Source organism: Uloborus diversus, chromosome 9, assembly GCF_026930045.1.
Source record: "Uloborus diversus isolate 005 chromosome 9, Udiv.v.3.1, whole genome shotgun sequence".
Lineage (NCBI taxonomy): Eukaryota > Metazoa > Arthropoda > Arachnida > Araneae > Uloboridae > Uloborus > Uloborus diversus.
This window is the reverse complement of record NC_072739.1, coordinates 90050390-90069556: the sequence shown is the minus strand read 5'-3', so window position 1 is coordinate 90069556 and position 19167 is coordinate 90050390. Positions and strand designations below refer to the sequence as shown.

Here is a 19167-nt window from a genome sequence, read left to right as displayed (position 1 = left end):
AGAGCTTTATAGTTTTCGTATGAATTTCTTTATTGCTTTATTATATTTGGTACTTTTTCCAGGTGCGTGGCAACCCTGTGTGGTATGCAATGTTTTCAAATGTTTATTAATTTTTATTTTTTTACAGTGTGGAAAAAATAATGGTGAATACAAGGCTGTTTTTCCTATCAAATATAAATAATTGCTATGTAACTGCCGAAAACAGAATAAAATTAGGAGGCGCGTATCATGGGGGGAGTGATGGGGGAAAAGTGGTCACATTTCGATTCAAGGGCTCCATTTTACATGAGAATCATCAAAAAATGGTGTCAGAAGCATTTTGAACAGGTATTTTTTGATGTGCAGTGTAGTGGGTACCTGGTCATTGAAATTAGGTATAAAAATTTTAAAGGCTAAAAAATTCCCCCCAAAATTTATCTGAAAACATGGTTGCAACTTTCTTTATTTCACATTCATGTAAATAACAAGGATTAAAAGCAATCTTACCAAGACCTAGTTAGAAAAGGTAAAAATTATGATAAAAGTCACAAAAAGGCACCTGGTCATTGATGCTAGGGTTAAACAAAGCAGCTAATACACTTTTATCCATTAAAAAAAAAATTCTTTAACTGCTTTCAAAAAGAAAAAAAAATAATTTCAATAAATAAGCTCATTAAACTAAATACATAAAAAAAAAGTTTGTTTTTCCCCTGTTGTCAAAAAATAATTTTTTAAATGAATTAATGTACTTTTCAAAATAAATAAAAACAATAAAATGTCAACCCCTTAAAGAAATAATTTTCATTGTCAAAAAAAAAAAAAAAAAAACGTCTGCACATATCATAGAAACATAAAGGACTTTGAGTTTATCTGCCGAAAACTGAATACATAAATTAAAACTTTAAGAGTGAAAATAAAAACAATTCATATTAACAATAATTATTTCAGTTAAAACCATGGCTGTGGAGTCTGAGTCAATCTCGTTTTGGGAGCTGAAGGTATTTAGTTTAAAGACTCTGAGTTGGAATCGGTCATTTCCCTTAGAGTACGCAACTCTGCCAATGTTTGCGGAGTTGGACTTGTTTTGGAATAAAGGAGTCAGAGTTGGAGTCGAATATCCAAGAATCAGAGTCAGTCATTTTTCCTCTGTGTATAAATTTTTGCCAAAACTACGAAGTCCGAGTCGGAGTCCGACTAATTGTCAGGCACAGGAGTCAGAGTCAAGTGCCTGAAATTCTCGGAAGTTGGGAGTTTGTCGTCAAGAGTTATTTCCAACAAAGTTCGTTTGAAGTAAATCTACCTGCAAGTGCAGAATCTGCATTGAATTTCAGTTTCCTTGTAGGCGCTAATGTTAAGGGATTTGAACTGTTCCAAAGTGAACGGAAAATTGTTCAGATCAAAAAGATATTTTATATACATGTTTTTCATCAAAAGTTTTTTCCTACAAGTTTGTTTGAAGCAAATTTGCCCCTAAGTTCGAAATTGCATTGAATTTCCCAGTAGGCGCTAATGTTATTTTTTTTTGAACTGTTCAAAATTGAACGAAAAATAGTTCAAATCAAAAGTGAAAGACATCTGTCTGATGTCTTTTCATCCATAAGCTCATTCCTTTATGCATTGAAAAAAGGCGTTCCTTGTAAAGCCGAAACAGGTGTCTGTAGTAATCTGCAATTAGTGCTTTTTGATGTTGTTATTTCTTACTTTACTTTTCAGCACAAAGGTATTTATCTTCTTTCCTTTTGGGTTTTAAGGTTCCTATCGAAATTAAGAAGAAAATCATGCCAAAGCTCTGAAGATTCAGGAATTCGCCTTATTTTCTTAAACAGCAAAGGGATCTTTCTTGGATAAACAAGTGGGTTGATTTGAGACCTAAGTGCATACTAGGGCTTAAGTGTCAGAAAGAAAATGGCCGACTCAGACACCTTGATTTTAAAACGTCCAACTCCGGCTTTTCTGTGATGTACCTGCATAAAAATAAGTTATTATCATGACTTATCCAAGTCTCTTATCAACTTTGCTTGGTTACTCAAGTTTGGCATGTCATTGATTTAATGATTAATTCATACTTGAAAATAAATTTAAAAAGCAAAAATGCCCACAATGGTAAAATTATTTCAAAGAAATTTAATTTGCAACAGTTTCACAATGAAAAAATATTACACTACACATTAATAAAATTATTTTTTATTCTTGTCATCCTTTTTCCCTGCCTTAGATTTCTCTTTGGAGTCCTTATCTTTAGAAGATTCTAAATTTTGCACAGCATTGCGTACTACTTCACTTTGCGGATCTACACCAGGCAAATTCCTAAGAACACTTTGTAAGAATTCAGGATCGTCCATAACATCACGCAAGTCTTCTTCTTCTTCCTATTAAAAATAAACAAAAATTTGATTACCTTGATATTACCAAGACACAGTAGCATTTACATGAAAGTGGTGAGATAAAACACAGACATACAAGCAAAGGAAAATATGTGTATGGAATTACAACTCTTTTCTCATTTTATAACATGAAAACTTGGATTGGTCAGGAGGAATAACATTCATGTGTATGTTACTAGATTATGCATTTTTGGCATCTTTCAACGAACTGAGTGTAAAAACAAAAAGTGGAAACGAAACAAAAGCTAACAAAAAACATAAGCAATAGAAATGTAAAACTGAAAGTTGAAAAAAAATTACTGAGAACAACACTGACCATTTACACTAGTTTCACCTCACGTTGCTTTCAAAACCTACCATTTAAAATCATAAACTAAATTCTGCTCAACAACATTTCCTCCTTTTTCAAATATTTAAGCTAATGATAACAATGTTGAATGCATGAATCACAAGCATAATCAGAGGTGGTTATCCCACCCCCCCTCAAGAACGCTGGCACCCGTCAGCCATCATACCACAAAGCCCCTCACCAAAGGAAAAAATACCCCAGAAAACTACCCTCCTAAAAATTCCAATCTTCATCAGCCCCCCCCCCTGTTCAGCACCCTTGAGTAGAATACATAAATCTAATCTTTCTTTCCTCCATTGTATAGTGTGTGTTCTGAAATACAGTAGAAAGTAAAAAATCCGAACTAATTGAGAATGTATGGTGTTTGGACCATGTAGAAAAACAGTAAGCCATTTATTCAAATAAAGTGGCAATACAAAAGGTATGAACACAACATACACTACAGTACAAGGGCGCCCATATGGGGAGCAAGGGGGGGGGGCTCGAGCCCCCCCCCCCTTAGAAATTAGAATTTTCTTGCTCTTAGTACTTTTTTCTTTGCAAAAATATAAAAACATTTGTTCTCCAGCCATTAACGAATAAGTAATTAAAAATGTCAAATTTAAATGACTCTAATCTGTCCTGAAATCTGTTTCCATGGGGAAAATATCTGGCTAAACCATGGTTAAAATATCTGAGCCCCCCTTTACAATTTTGCATATGGGCGCCCATGCTACAGTACGTAATGCAACACAACAAAATATGCAGTTACATTTTTTAACAAAAATTCTTATTGTTAACTGAATATAAGGGGAATATGTATACATAAAAAACAGAACTGTATGTACTTTGTGAGGAATTAATAAACAGCAGTTAAATGAAGAAAGTTGGCTTGGAAAAAAGGTAATTTTTGCTGTTTCTACAAAATACACTGGTAGACATACAGGGTGTTCCCGTTTAACCTGAATGACCTCTATTTTTGCGACCGTTAGTCCTAGATGCATATTTCGAGCTGCAAAAATGTTCAAAATCAGAGATGCAGAGTAAAGGTATTTAACATTTTTAAAGTTTGAAGAGAGTAAAAAATATTCATACAAGATTTAATTTTTTATGCTCCCTTACTTATATTTAGGGAAATAATATGTAGAAAAATATTACTAATACAAAAACTTGACATTCGTGCTGCCAAAACTTAAGGAGATATTAGAGTTCGAAGTTTTAAGGGCCCATGCAAAAGACATGACTGGAACTTATTGCCATTTCAGAAGAATGACAGGTTGTTGAAGTAAAAAAACAAAGTATTTATATTTTTCATTGCCATTAAAAAAAAAAAAATGCAAATGTTATGCCATGATATACAAAAACACACTACAAAAGCTCATACAATATGAAAAACAATTCTATGCACACATATAATTTAAAACCCTTGTTAACCGCTATATTTTCCTCCAAAAGGTGTTATTGGCGGCAAGTGTAAAGTGGTGTACTCATACCAAATCTCTCATACGAAGTACTCAAAGTTGCACCTAGATGAATATTGGTCATACTAAAGTCAAACTTTTTGAGCTTGAATTTTTTTTCAATGGAGATTTTTCCGGAAATATAATTCGAAGTTAGAGGATCTAGAGCCCACATAAAAGTTAAAATTTGTATTTTTTGACCAGTTTCATTTTTGTTTCAAACTTTCAAAATCTTATATAACTCTAAATCTGATTTTGAACACTTTTGCAATTGGAAGTATGCATTTAAGACTAATGATTGCAAAAACAGAGGTCTTGCAGTTTAATGAGTATTCTTTATTGAGATACTAACATATCCCATTGTTTTATCTGGAAAGAACTTTTTTTATAACTAAAAATTTTCACTGTTAAACTTTATTTTTTGCTTTTTCCAATTCCCCACTGGGTGAAATCCATGGTAAGTATAACACTTCATGTCTATTCCAGTCTATTCCATATGAGGCAGTGAGAAGCAGAGAGATGTAAGTGGAAAAATTAAAAATTTGGAGATAACCACAACAAATAATAGGGGAACCTTTCCTCTGTCTTGGGACAAGAGATAGTACTAGTAGCCCTGGTAAGTGCTGCTGTAACACCATGATTTAGAAAAAAAATCAATGAAAGCCTACCTAGGATATTATCTTTAAACGCATTTTACTCAAAACTTGAAAATGTCCACTTACATCCCTTAGCTTCTCACTGTCTCATGTGTATTTAGTTTCATTTCTTTAATTATTGTATATAATTATCACGAAATGTAACTGCTCCTTAGCAACTGTCAAGCATTTAAATAAAATTAATGTGAGCATGTTTACGTTTTCGACATTCTACTGTATTAAGAACTAGTTAGATTTACCAAGTTGGAAAAGGTTGCAGAGCACTGAACTGACAAACTAGACATTAACTTTTTTAATTGAATCAAGATTCAAGAAAAATAAAAAATATAACAGCTAATGCACAAGCAAATTAAAAAGAAATAATGCAAACCTTGCTTTGATCTTTCTCATCTGTTTCCATTGGAGCTTCATCATCTGAGCCATCATCTGTAAAAAGGTAAAATTTGAAATTGGAAAGAATATGATTCAATAACAGAAGAGCAAGATTTTCAACACGAATTTCAACAATATTTGTGGAACTTTAATGAGTTAAAATTTTGAACTAAAATAAGCATATATAACCAAAAAAAAAAAAGCACCAATCTTTTTTTTTTTTTTTTTGTTTAAATTTAGATTTCATTTGGTATTGGTATTTCATTTCAGTTTTGGTATGATCTAGCATAGAGTTTTCTGTGTAGCAGTTTTTGTAGAAAGGAAAGTCAAGGTTTGTAGCAGAAACGTAGTAAAAATATTTGATGGTTTTAAGCTGACCTGGACAACAATGCTGATTACATTAGCACTTGCTTTTTTAATTTTGGTTTTTGATACGTGATACTCATCATTTTCTACTATTTTAGTTTAAATTTTTTTGCTGCAAACGAAATGAAGTCAGCAAAAACTGGATATAATACAATCAAAACCTCAGAGGACTTTTTTAATCTTTTCCTTCATCAGAAACAAAAAATTACAATTAATTTTAAATTATAGCACATACAAACTTCATTAGATGTGTTATACACATAAAACAAACTTTAATTCCTTTAACATGAATAAAAGCATTATAGTAGAAAATAAAGAATAAGGTTGAAATACAAATATGAAATATATATATACAATTTATACCTCAAAACTCTAATTTTGAATTGGTAGCCAATGGCTACCAGATCCTCACAAAATGGTAGCCAAATCTCAAAAAATGATAGCCAAACTTTATTTTAATTTAAATTATTTAATTTATTTTAATCCGTTTATTTATTTAGTATTTGTGCATATATCATTGGCGTAACAAAGAACGTTTCTTATAAAATAATAATTAAAAATAAATAAGTAAATAAAAAAATATTAAAAAAATAAATAAAATAAAAACGAGCTAAAAATAAAAAAGGAAAAGAGGGTTGAGGAAAAATTTTGGAGGGGGGGGGGGGAATTGAACTTGGGGGGAACGGGCACCCCTGCCCAGATATTATTTAACACATCTTTTGCAAACTATAATCTGCATTAATTTATCTTTAAGCAAAACACATCAGGATAAAAAAATAAATAAGATTATTATTATTATTAATTTTTTTTTCAGCTTTCAAAACTTCTAGAAACATCACAGCTTTCAACCAAAACACGAGTTAGTTCCTTGATAAAGAAAACAACAAAATACCAAAAACTTGAACAGAATGTAAAACCTAAACCATTTGCGATTCTACAAAAATATTTTGTTTTTACAAATGCATGCAGAATTTTATAAAAATCGAAGCCAGAGTGTCAAAAAATGAATAAATAAAAGAAAGGTAAACAATATAAAACAAAACGAAAAATAAAATAAAAAGTGAAATAAAAGATCCAGCAGAAGAAAAAAAAGGGTTTCAGCAGTATTCTTTCCACCTTCTCTAGATGCAGGAATGCCATTTTTTTTATTATTTATGTGTTTTATAAATACGATTGTACTTCTCCTTATTTATTTTGGAACACACATTTTCCTCTTCTAAATGGTGAAAATGGACAATCTACAACGTGGCGCCATTTTGAAAACGCGGGACGCCATTTTGAAAATTTGCCATTTTGAAAATTTACCGTGAAACTTAAAAGTAACAACTTTTTTAAGGAGAAATAAAGTAAATAAACGGATATGTCCTCTCCTCCAGTAGGTTTTTTATTTTAAAAAGAAAAAAAAAGGAAAAAGTAACAATATGATTAAAACAAAAAATCAAAAATCTTGCAAAAAAACTTTTTTTTTCAGCGATATAGTTTTTAGTTTTTACCTTGTCTCGGTGCATTTTGACTCAAAGGCGCCATTTTTGTTCATTCATATGTAAACCAAATGTACAAGATTAATTCTTTTTATTTTGGAAAGGACATTTTCGTCTTAACTGGTAAAATAAACAATAACAAAGTGACGCCATTTTGAAAACGCGTAGTTTAAAAATACCGCAAAACGAAGAAATAGCCATTTGTTAAGGAGAAATAAAGTTGAAAAATGAATTTAAGATCAAAAAAGCGTAATTTACTAAATTGGTGTATGAAATTTGTCTATTTTTACGATCGCGTGTAAAGAAAGCCGAGTTTTCGAAATAGCAAGTTTTGTAACGAATTTGCCATCGTGATTGCGATTTTTGTTTTCTATTCAGAACAAGAACACATAGCACAATTAGCCACAATTGGACAATACTCCCCCCCTCCCCTCCTTCATCCCTAGCGATCCGATAGACAAACTTTTAGTGGACAAAAGAATTTGGGGAAAGGTCATATATCAAGACTATAGGTCAGGGAAGGTTGCATTGGCGAATGGTAGCCACATTGGCGACTGAAGTGAAAATAATGGTCGCCAAAATTTGAAAATTGGTCGCATTTGGCGACTGGCGACCGCGAGTTTTGAGCTTTACATTCTAGCGAGTGTTAGATTGGAAGACATTAGAATTTAGTGATTCCTCAAGTCCAAGAATATTTTACCAGAAACATGTTGAAAATGCAGGAACAGTTGCCCATTGGTGTTTCAAAACAAGCTCGAAAATTTCCCCCGAGTCTTTCCAAAATTCCCATTTTCACTAAAATCATTAAAGTCCCTGATAGTTCCCGTTTTGCCTGGTGTGTGGACGCGCTATGTTGCGGCTACAATTCCATCCTATCAAATTCTCAACTCTTGCCGAAGTTGAACATCACCCATTGCCACCCAGTGCCTGAAAAAGATTTTTTTTCAATGCATAATATTTTCAGAACTATATTAATAGTCAAGGAACGACATTTAATAATTCTAATGATTGACATGATCACCAAAAGGAAAGCTAAAAATAATCCCTGCATTTGAGTAACTCAACATTTCCAGACTTATGTCTAAGCTTTTTCAGAACCATTGGATTCCTTGATGTTTATTAGCAGCAGCAAATAAATAACAAGTCAGAGCCAATTTTAGAGCATTTATTTAATAAAACTCAAGAACACTGGCCGTAGGTGTTTAGATATTTATCCCATTGTGACACCAGTCGCATAATGCCATGCTCATAGAAATTCTTTGGTTGATGTTTAAATCAATTGCGCACACACTCCTTGACTTCATTGTCTGTTTGAAATTAGTACTTTTTTGAGTTCAAAACTTCCCACTTGAACTTTTGTAGACATTTCTTTGTTGTATTGTCTGTGTGTGGTCTTGCAGCGTTGTGCAACAGGATGACACAACAAGAAAGTTTACAAAGACTTTTCGATTTGATTGATTTTTTGAGCTTCAATAAGATGTTTCACAATACTGCTGAGCAGGGACCATAGCTTATTGCAACAGGAAATCGACAAGGAGTGGTCCCTTATCATCAAAGAAGGAAAGAAGTACCTTGTCGGCACTAGGGTGGAGGGTCTTGAACTTTTTGGTAGTGGAGAATCATGTCTTCCAATGAATACTTTGCAGTTTTGACTCGGGAAGAAATTGGTGGCACCAAGTTTTATCACCAGTAACAATTGTGGAAAGAAATTCGACCCTATTGTTGTTGTAACGCAGCAGTGCTTGTAGAGACATGGTCCTGAAACATACCTCTTGTTCCAGGGTCAAATGATATGGTACCCATTGCACATACACTTTCTAGAACTTTTACCTGTCCTTGATTTCATTAAACGTACTATGGCTTAGCCCTGGTGATACAGAACTGTGTGTGTGTGTGGTGTACTGTTACACAACAGTCTTTTTGTATGAGCTCATCCACTTTTGCAACATGCTCTTCTGTGGCACATTGGTGCTCCACTCTAAGAGTCATAACCGATCAGTGTTCGTCCTTCACGAAATCATTTGTGCCACTCCCATTTCGTGCCCATATATTATAGTGCTCGTCACATATCCCCTTTTTTTTGTCTATGAATTCACTTTCTCCCGCACCTTCTGCTGTCAAAAAACACATAAAATCATGCTGCTCTACTTTGGATGCCTCCATTCTGCTGTGTTTAAAGCAAAACGACTGGACAAGGCTGATATCCTATCATCGTCATTTTATCACTCCCTGTCAAACAAGTAACCCAATTGGGTGAGAGAAACATGCATGAATCATTAGGCAAAACCTAATTTTTGACCCATCTGCACTTTTCCACAGACCATACGTTTTGTGCAATATTCAACAACTCTTTACTTATTGACTCTCCCAAATAAAATCTAGTGCCATCCCAAATGGTTTTCTTTTCTTTTTGAAATCTTTATAACCTATATTCTAGATAAGCTTGGTAAAATCGCTTGAAATAATTCAGAAGCAATTGGATAGAAGAAACTTCCGCCAATTCCATTGGCAAGGCAAAAGAATGTAAGTGTTAGTACAATCGGTGTCAAAAATAACTATCAATCCAAACTTATTAATGTTCAAGCAATAGACTAGCCTAGTAGATGAAAATGATGGAGTGTAAAAGGAGCCGATGCAATTGAATTTTGATGTGCAAAAAATTCATGCCTCAATATAGTAATTAACAAAAGCAAGGTACTGCCACAATACTTAATCATTCATTGACTTACGAGTTTGTTGAAGGGACATTTGCATAGCATAAGCAATTTGTTCTTCTTCTGTCATTGCTGCAAAGTCAGGAATAGGAGCAGATGCCGCTGGAGTTGCATCAGTTGCCAAAGACATAGCTACTGCTTGCTCTAACATAGCTTCTTCATTACTACCTATAAATAACAAAAATATTTCACTAAAATGAAAGTAAAAAATAAATATGGGCATGATAATTTATGCAGCAATCGTAGCACAAAACACCCTGCAAAGACTCCAATTATGTAAAAATCTTGTTTTTTTACATGAACCATTATGAAGGACATAGATTCTACTTCTATATAAAAGTAATCAAATTTTGAAAATTTAGAGAAATTTTTTTTAAATATACATATTCTTTGCTCAGTCACATATCTCATAAGATATGTCCGTCACTGATTAAAAAAAGTGCCATTGAAGTATTGTGAATTGAAATCTTTCAAAATTTAATTGCATTGTATAGAAGTTGAATGCAGGTTCTTCATAAATTTCATGCAATGAAACAAGGATCCAATTTATTTGGATTCTTTGTTTGTAGGATGTTTTGTGCAATGATTGGTAGTTCTATTAAAATGGAATTGCTCATACAAAATTCAAAAGATGCACCAAAAAATAAATTAAAAATCCATTTTTTTAAATGTCATAAAATTTTAGTAGATATTAGATATAGTTAGATAGTTAGTAGAACTATTCAAGAGTATGTTGCCAAAATTTCAATTCAAAATTTCATTTAGTTCCAATCAGGGCCCTCCCAAAAGCTGACAGCGCCCCGGGGCAAAAGTTTCCTGGCACCCCTATCCCCTTTACGCATAGAAAAAATCAAGTTAGTTCATCAGTGCATAATATCCGTGAACGCGTCATATTTGAGTTTTTTACGTATTAATGAATAGAAAAATCAGAGGGCTATGCATAATACAAACTAACACATAAGCAATGAACCTGTTTTTAATATTCGTAAAACATTAATGCCCCAAAAACTTTTCAAAAAATGGAAATATTAAAAATCCAAATATTTATCTACTAAAATGTTATTCCACTAGACAAAAAACAAACAATTAAAACTTAATTGGTTATTCATATTGATCAAACTAAGAACACGAATAAATAATTTGCTGATTATAAATAGAAAATGTATTTATCGAAGTAAATTACATCCAAAATTTAATTTTGATCTGGACTCATCCAATGATTCTTTTTAAGAGTTTTTTGGTTTTACTTGTACCAACTTAATACCAGCTTTCATATATGTTAAAAACAAAGATGTTATTCTATATATTTCGTTATATTCAAATATTTGTAAGTTCTAGGGAGAAGCCCACAAATACTCAACAACATCGTAAATCGTGCAGAATTTTGTTTTTGGAGCTTTAATTTTGAAAATTCACTGGCACTAATATTACAAAATATGCCCTTACAAATTGCATTTTAAGACTTGAGTATAAGAAAATATTCATGCAAGGGTCCCCAAACAATACTTACAAAAAATTTAAGCGGAACAGCCTCTCAACATAAAAAATTGCTTAAATTGTTTGGAACAATTTTCCTGGGAAATGCTCCAGATCCTCCTATCTATAAAATCTTCTAAGCTTGTCTTAAGTTTCGTTTTTGAAAATTCAATTTCGGAAACTTGCTGGGGGAGAAGGAATTGATTTCAATCTATTTAAAAAAATAATCGATCGGAAACAGTCTCTGAGCTCCCTCCTTTACCCTAACGTCAATAAACATGGCCTATAATCACGTTTTTAAGGCTAAAATTGCATTTTTAAAATTAAAAGTTTCAAAATGTTGACCAGACACCTTTTGACCTCTTTCCTATCAGATCAAAAAAAAAAAAAATTTTTTTTTATGGTGTTTTTTGTTTTTTAATGTGCCTGTAAAATCTTTTTTCTGGTTACGTCCCTGCACGCAGGGGCAGAATTCAAGCAAATTTGGTGAGAACTAGACAAAGGAGAAGTGCCTTTTGTTTGATTCTAATATTTTCAGAAATTGTATCTGCTTCAATGATACAAAAGAAACAAATGTTTAGGAGATTTAAAGAGAGGAATATTTTCATGCCCTAGGAAAAAATAGAGAATCATTGCAATGATTCACTATTTTGTGTCTATGACTGTATATCTATGATACACGAAATGAGGGGGCGCCTTGCGGCGCCCCTTTTTTTACAATTGGGGCATTTTAAACGATGAGGGGCACCTCACCTCGTGGCGCACCTCACCTTGTGCCCAGGGCGATTGCCCCGCTCGCCACCCCGTTCGGATGTCCCTGGTTCCAATGTTATTTGCACTTAAAAAACTGTGAAAATTGGAAAAAATGTTCACAGCAGTTTTTTTCAATCTTGTTTTTTCGAAACCAATACTTTTCAACTGGTGTGCATTCTAGCGCAAAATGTTATAGGCAAATGGCTCTGAAATTTTGTGTGAATATTCCTTATTCGATTACACTCTATATGAACCTAATTCTGGGATGATATTATTATTAGAAATATTTTTTTAATGCGAAAAAAGTGAACAAAGATGGTAGAAAAATGTGAATTTTGTGATCATATACCTCAAAAGCACGAAATGTATAATTTTTAAACCAGAATTAGGTTCATATTCTGAGGAAATATGTTGTTAACGATAAAAAAAAAATGTAATGATTACAGATCAAAACTTTGATTTCAGGAATGCACAACATTAACAAGCTCTGATGATGACTGTCCATGGACATCAGCTTCTAACTCATATTTCTGGTAAAAACGACTTGAAAAAATTACAAAGTGTACTTTAAAATATGAGTAAAATATGCTTCAAGTTTGAACAAATTCTGATTATTCCTTCCCTAGTGAAAAAAATCACGAAAAACGCTAAAATTTCTGCCTCCTAAACTGGTCCCCCCCCCCCCCTTATAATGTCAAAAGCGCCTTTTAAGAACTTTTTAAGCAAGTTTCTGTTAAAAAAGTTAAGCACCCAAATATAGAACTGCACAACAGATTGTAAGTTATTAAGTACTGGACTGTATTTGAAGTAACTAATCTCATTCAATTTACTCATTCTCCTATTGGGCATCCATATTTTTTATCCTAAGCATCCATTATTTACTTTAATGCATGAAATATTGCCGATACTCAGCTAAACTTTAACATAGGGATTTTCAGAACTTTTGTTTTTGTGAATGAATCTGAATAAATTTTCATGTGAGCAAAAAATTTCAAAAAATACTTGAAAAAAAAAAAAAAAATTATTTTTATGATTATATATTGAATTTACAATTTATTTAGAAAGGTTTGTAACTTTTATATTGTTTTCAAAAACAGTTTTTTCTTTGATGGTAATCTTTGATAGTATCTTTAACCCCTTCCCTCTTGCTCCCGTGAATATGTTGTGCTGGGGTTTCGATCTTCATTTCTCGTGCCCGTGATATTGCCATGCGGGGTGTGCAATATTAACGCGACGAAACGATTAAAATCAATTCATTTCTATGGCACGGAATACATTTTATTTCTCTTTTTATACACTAGATAGCAGCACCAGTCAATTTTAAACATAATTGCAAATTTTAAATGTAATTGCAGAGATGCAGGAAGGAATTTTGGTACTTCTTACCAGATTGTGACGTTGGCCTCTGTATCTCAAACTTTGAAATTTACCACACAAGAAAAATTTATTTATCTTAACTTATATTACACAAAATATTAATAAAATTCTTTTTTAATGTTTAAAAGACGTAATTCTTAAATTTTTGCTGCTTGCTTGTTGACTTTTCATAAAATTTTATTTTTTTTTTAAATTTCAATCCAAAAGATATTGAACATGAAAAATTGAATGCACATGCTATACATACACCTTATTTTTATATAATTTTCTTAAATAAAAAAATAGACACTTTTATGACCGTTCGCTTGAAAATTATTCAATCGTTAAGGGGTTAAAAAACAAGATCAGATTGTTTTACTAAGATAACAAGTGTTAAAATTTATTTTTTAAAACTTCCATATTTTGTGAATTTTGTAGGGGCCAACGACTTGACTTATTTGAACAGCAGAGTGAAATCAGTACAAATTAATGTGTTTAAGTAGAATTTACTAAACCAACCATCAGTTGATCTTTGTCCAGCAGATTCATTACTTGTAGCAGAAACTGTTCTACGAGCTTCATCTTCTTGCCTCTGTCTTTGTTCTTCCATAGATACTCTAAGAGCCTAAGAATAGAACAAAGAATAATTAATTTCAATGTTTTTGAAATGATCTAAGTGAGCCTATACTTAAAAAATTGATGACACGGCCAATACATGTTAAACGAGGCAATGTGTCAAACAGCGCAAAGTAAAATGTGAGGGAAAATTCCATAGACAATAAACTTGTGCAAGTAACTGAAATAATTATTCAAGTCTTGAGCAACAAATATGGCTACATTACCCATTAAAAATAATACAACTCATAGTGAGACATTCTGTGTTAAAAGGCATTCAAACACAAAAGTTTCAGATCTTAATCAATATTATGTAATTTAATGAAATCCCGTAACAACGAATATCAATACAGTGAAACGTTCATTTCAACGAAATAAGTTTTCAGTCCTGATTTAATTTCCATAACATTGTTTGAATTCCATTACAAAGAAATTCCCGTTACAAAAAACAAAATTTTCAGTCCCTTGAAGCTCATTGTAACTGGATTTCCCTGTACTTTAATCAACATGTTACTTTCCACAAGTAGGAATAAAATTACTATACTGCCATGGGCAGATTAACCCGTTCGGGACGGCAGTCCGCAGAAGATAGTGCTCCCTCAGGACGGCAGCTGTTACACACGGACTGTGCGCACAGGCCGGGGCAATTTCTCCCGCTAAGCCTAATACGCAATTTCGGAAAGTACGCATACATAATAATGGATAAAATGTATACTTTAAGCAGAAATGAAACCATTTTTTAATATATGATAAAATATATCAAAAATTTCAATCATAACAAAAAATTGGATGAAAATAATTGATATTTAACAATAAAAATGCAAAATATATTGTTTCTTACAATAACTAAAAGTACCAAAATTAAACAATATATTTTCTACAAAACAGGAAAAATATTTGCACTTAATATTATGAAATACTTGAAGAATATTGTAACAATAAATATTTTAAAGCCGCATGAAAAATTTTAAAGCACAGATAAATGCGCATTGAGCATTTTACACTCATACGTAGTGTTACGTCTTTTATTCTGCTTTGAGCAAATTACACATCTCTGTCTAAGTTCTTTGCCTTCTTTTTCAGCGTATGATTTTCAAAAGTAACTATTGTATGAAGAACTCCAATAAAAATAATTTATAGTTGTTTCAATGTGACCCAAAAGATCCATAGATGGATCAGTCAAATTAAGATATTTCCTCCTCGGAAAGATAACGTGTTCACTATGGCTACCAAATGAACATAAAAGTAAAACCCCTTGCTAGAATATCTCCTCTCCAATCCTATTATAAATGGAACCAAAACTAGAAAGAGCAACTTCAAAATGAGTATACGTTTCCCTTCTCATTTGCGAACACATGTTTATATTTTCTTTCTTTCACGAAATCCAATAAATTACAGACACTATTCTGAAGTCAGAGAGAGAAATACTAATGCAGGAGAGCAATCATAACTGCATTCATTTTTTTCAGAATTTTTCCTTTTTGTCATACAGTATAACACCGATTTAACAATTGTCAAGAGACTGGTAAAAGTTATCGTTCAATCAAGTACATTATTAATTTGAGGAGCATAGACACTCAATGCAGTCCAAATCCGGACCAGTGAATGTATCATTATATTGAGGAAATCGTTGAATAGGGTACCTTTATATCAAAGTTATATATTGTACTTTAGCTTTTAGTGTACAAGCTTTCTTACTGGGTTTCTGTTCAAAAAAAAAAAAAAATGCGAAAAGAATGTCAAATTCCAACATTTCCCTGGAGTTGGTATTGAATTTAAAACCCTTTTCTTCAAATATCTCAAAAACTCACTTCTGCAGATATTGCTGTTTGCCTGCCGAAGGCAGTATAATCATCAATAAAAAAAAATAATATTATTTCGACATGACTCAAATTTAGTAGAAAAAACTTAAATGCCTGGCCTAACTAATGTGCATAGTGAACTAATGAGGTTGAGGTGCTTTGCATAAATGTACAAGAATATAACTTTATTACCAATGCTAACTCAGGATCTTCATTTGGATCTACACCAAATTCATAGCCCATTCCTCCAATACCAACAGCTCCGCTGCCATCCTCACCTTGAACAACTGGAGAACTAACTAAAGCATCAGACAGATGAGGACCAGGAGGTACAGTAACAAGATGAGAGCTAAAAACATAAAACTTTTTGTCAAAAGGGGGGGGGGGGGAAATGATAAAGAAAGAATGAAGTCTCAAATTTCAAAGGTTAGATTAACCTGTTCACCACCCATCATCTCACAGGCACTGGCAAAACAAAAAGATTCCTCTCTTATTGCCTCAGTCTCTACTTTGGGGTTCTCAATAGGATAGATTTATTAATATAAACAACAGAGAATCACTGCTCTATGCATGTCATTTAAAAGGTCTCATTTCCTCTAATTTATTACTTTGCTTTTCTTTTTTTTTTGTTATGAGTAATTGAAAGACACATCTAGTTGACTAATAAATTATTGGATAGGGGAGGAAGAATAAAATATTTTTGCATATGTTTACCAGATGATTGGGATTCCCCTTCTTTATAAAAGTACACCTCTGATTTAAAGAGCATTGAGGTTCAAGGTTATTTTTGTTTCTCCCCTTTTTTGTTTCTTTCTTTTTATTAATTCTTTTTCATTTGGAGACAGGAAAAAAAAAAGTGGTAAGGGAAGGGATCGACATTTCACTACACAACAAATCTGCAATAAGCAGTAAAAGACAGATTTTCAGTTCCCAAAAGAGCTAACTACAAGAGTTTAAATAAGCCACCTGCAAAATCCAAACATTCCGAAATCCATACAGGGCTCTACCTCAATTAGTTCCCATTCCCGAGGTTCCACTGCACATTTCATTCTTTTTCTAGACAACATGGGAAAGTACAGCAAAGGAGAGATAATTACAACTGCCAATTTTTGTTAATCACAAAATTAGAATATACTTCTTTTCAAAAGCAATGCTCGCTAAAATCAAATACTTAACAAAAAGCAACTGGCAACAGATAATTTTAAATAATTGAGCTCTTTCTCCTTTTCTACCAACAGTGAAATCATCCTTACCCATCATGTGAATAAAGGTTTAGAACTGTATTTAAAATTTACTAAATTGGATTATAATTTTAGTTCTATACAACTTGAAAGTTCCAATTGAATTTCAGCACATGCATGAAGATTAGTTCTTTAGATTAGAATCAATATTTTAATTTCAGGTCAGCAGAATTAGTGTATCTATTACAAAATGCAAGTTGATTACAAAATATATTTTTAATTATTTGTATTATCAAACAGGCTATCCCAGTTATTAAGACAATTGGAAATATACTAGGACTTAGTGCTGAAAGCTTTTCTTTTAAAAGTAGTCAAGTCTCTCTTAATGGCAGTGCATTTCATACTAAAAAATAACAGAACCTTAACACACGCAAGTAAATCAATTTTTCAAAGTGAAAAGGGGGCAGTTCTGTCTTAACACCTAAACGATGAGACAACTAAATGATTCAATAATTTTAGTGAAACAAAATGTGAAATAGTAATTTGCATTTAACTATGCTATATTTACACTTAGTGTTTTCAATAAACATGATAATAGGATAAATAACTTAGAAGTGTAAGCAATTAAAGAATAAAATTCTGAGAAAACAAGTAAAGAGAACTTACCCAGTGCCATCTTTTCCATTCAGGGTATTGATAAATAATGTTAATTTATCAGTATTAACAGCCTATAGAAATAATTGAAAGAAAAAAATATATAACATTATGAAAATAAGTTTAATATTGCTTATATTTACAAAAAATAAATAAATAAATAAAACAATGTAAATTTAACATTGACCAACCAAAAGGGGCAAAAAGCTCAATCTATACGATCCTATATTGAGCAATCACGATTGCTTATTGTTCTCATTTGACAGTCCTTGACGTTGGGATTATTTTTCAGCTTGGACCAGCAGCACCACCGCCCACCGGCGCGGCGGCGGCACGGCTGCACTGCCCCCCGGAATCCACTTCTGCTGGGTGGTGGCGTCCATGTCCTTCACACGCATGCTCATACACACTCGCCAACGCGTGAGTGCCTTTACACACATACACAGGCCTACGTACACACACTTAAGCCTGCACACACACAACTATACACACATAACCACCCAGGAGGAGGGACATGCTTGGGGGGGGGGAGCAGTTTCTAGAAACAATAACTCTAATGAGTAGGGTCTTGTCGCAACTCGTGATTGCGAAAAACATAATTTGAATTCAAAGATTCAGAATTCAAATTAGATTTTTTCTTTTTAGTTTCTTTTTCAATGCCAAAAACTGATTCAATGCATTGATTAGAAACAAATTAGTGATTTTTGACTTCTTTAATTACATGCTGATCATTTTGACCTATATATACACAGCTTAGTGATTTGGAAAAAATCTTGAGTTTCAAAAGCCTTTACTTGATCACACATGATAACAAACCCTTAACTAATTACTTGAAATACAACATATTATTGACTCATCTACATGAACAGCATAGCTAAACCCAATGTTTTTTGAACTTCTACAAGGAGTACACATACAAGTCATGTGATCAAGCTACTCTTTGATAAGATTGAAAATCACTTAGAGGTTTAAAAATAAATTCTGATATACATAAAGATCAGGGCCGTAACCAGACTATTGTTTCGGAAGGGTTTTTACCAAACATAATTTTTGAAACATTTATTTGGTCTATCAAATTTGGTTTCATGTGCATTCTATTGATTTTTGTTACAATAGATTATCTAAATGGAAGGAGGGGCTGTTTTTACAAAATGCCATATTGTTACATAATATAAATGAATTTTTCAAAAACTACCATAAACACAATGACAAGGTTCAAACTCTTCCAGACAAAAAGAATTTCAGGAGTTTTCAGGAGTCAAAAACAAAATTTTCAGGGGTAATAACACGAGCGGTCTTTACAAGAAAATTAGTTTCAATAACATTTCATCTACTTTGCTGTGAAAATTTAAAAAAAAAAATGTATTAAGTTTTTAATTGATTAGTATTTTTTTTCACACACTATTCAATCAAATAAATAAATAAATAAATAAAAAATAGATTAAAATATTTGAAAATAACAGGAATACACAAATTATTAACAAAGTCTCAATAGATATATTGACATATTATCTATACTACAAATACTACAAAATAGCGATAGCACTACTAATTAGCAATATCGAAAATATGCTTAATAGCTGTTGCTGT

At 32.4% G+C, this 19167-nt stretch overlaps 1 protein-coding gene across 1 annotated transcript in view; it reads right to left on the bottom strand.

Annotated features, from left to right (window-relative positions):
* Positions 1-828: 828 nt before the first annotated feature.
* Positions 829-19167, bottom strand: part of LOC129229893 (26S proteasome non-ATPase regulatory subunit 4-like) — a 38251-nt gene continuing 19912 nt past the window's right edge. Inside the window, exons 6-11 of the mRNA XM_054864274.1 lie at positions 17590-17651; positions 15935-16091; positions 13845-13950; positions 9756-9908; positions 5178-5233; positions 829-2348 (exon numbers count right to left, since the gene is read on the bottom strand). Coding sequence (XP_054720249.1) covers positions 2157-2348; positions 5178-5233; positions 9756-9908; positions 13845-13950; positions 15935-16091; positions 17590-17651 — 726 coding nt within the window. The 3' untranslated portion in view covers positions 829-2156. The remainder of the gene's footprint in view (positions 2349-5177; positions 5234-9755; positions 9909-13844; positions 13951-15934; positions 16092-17589; positions 17652-19167) is intronic.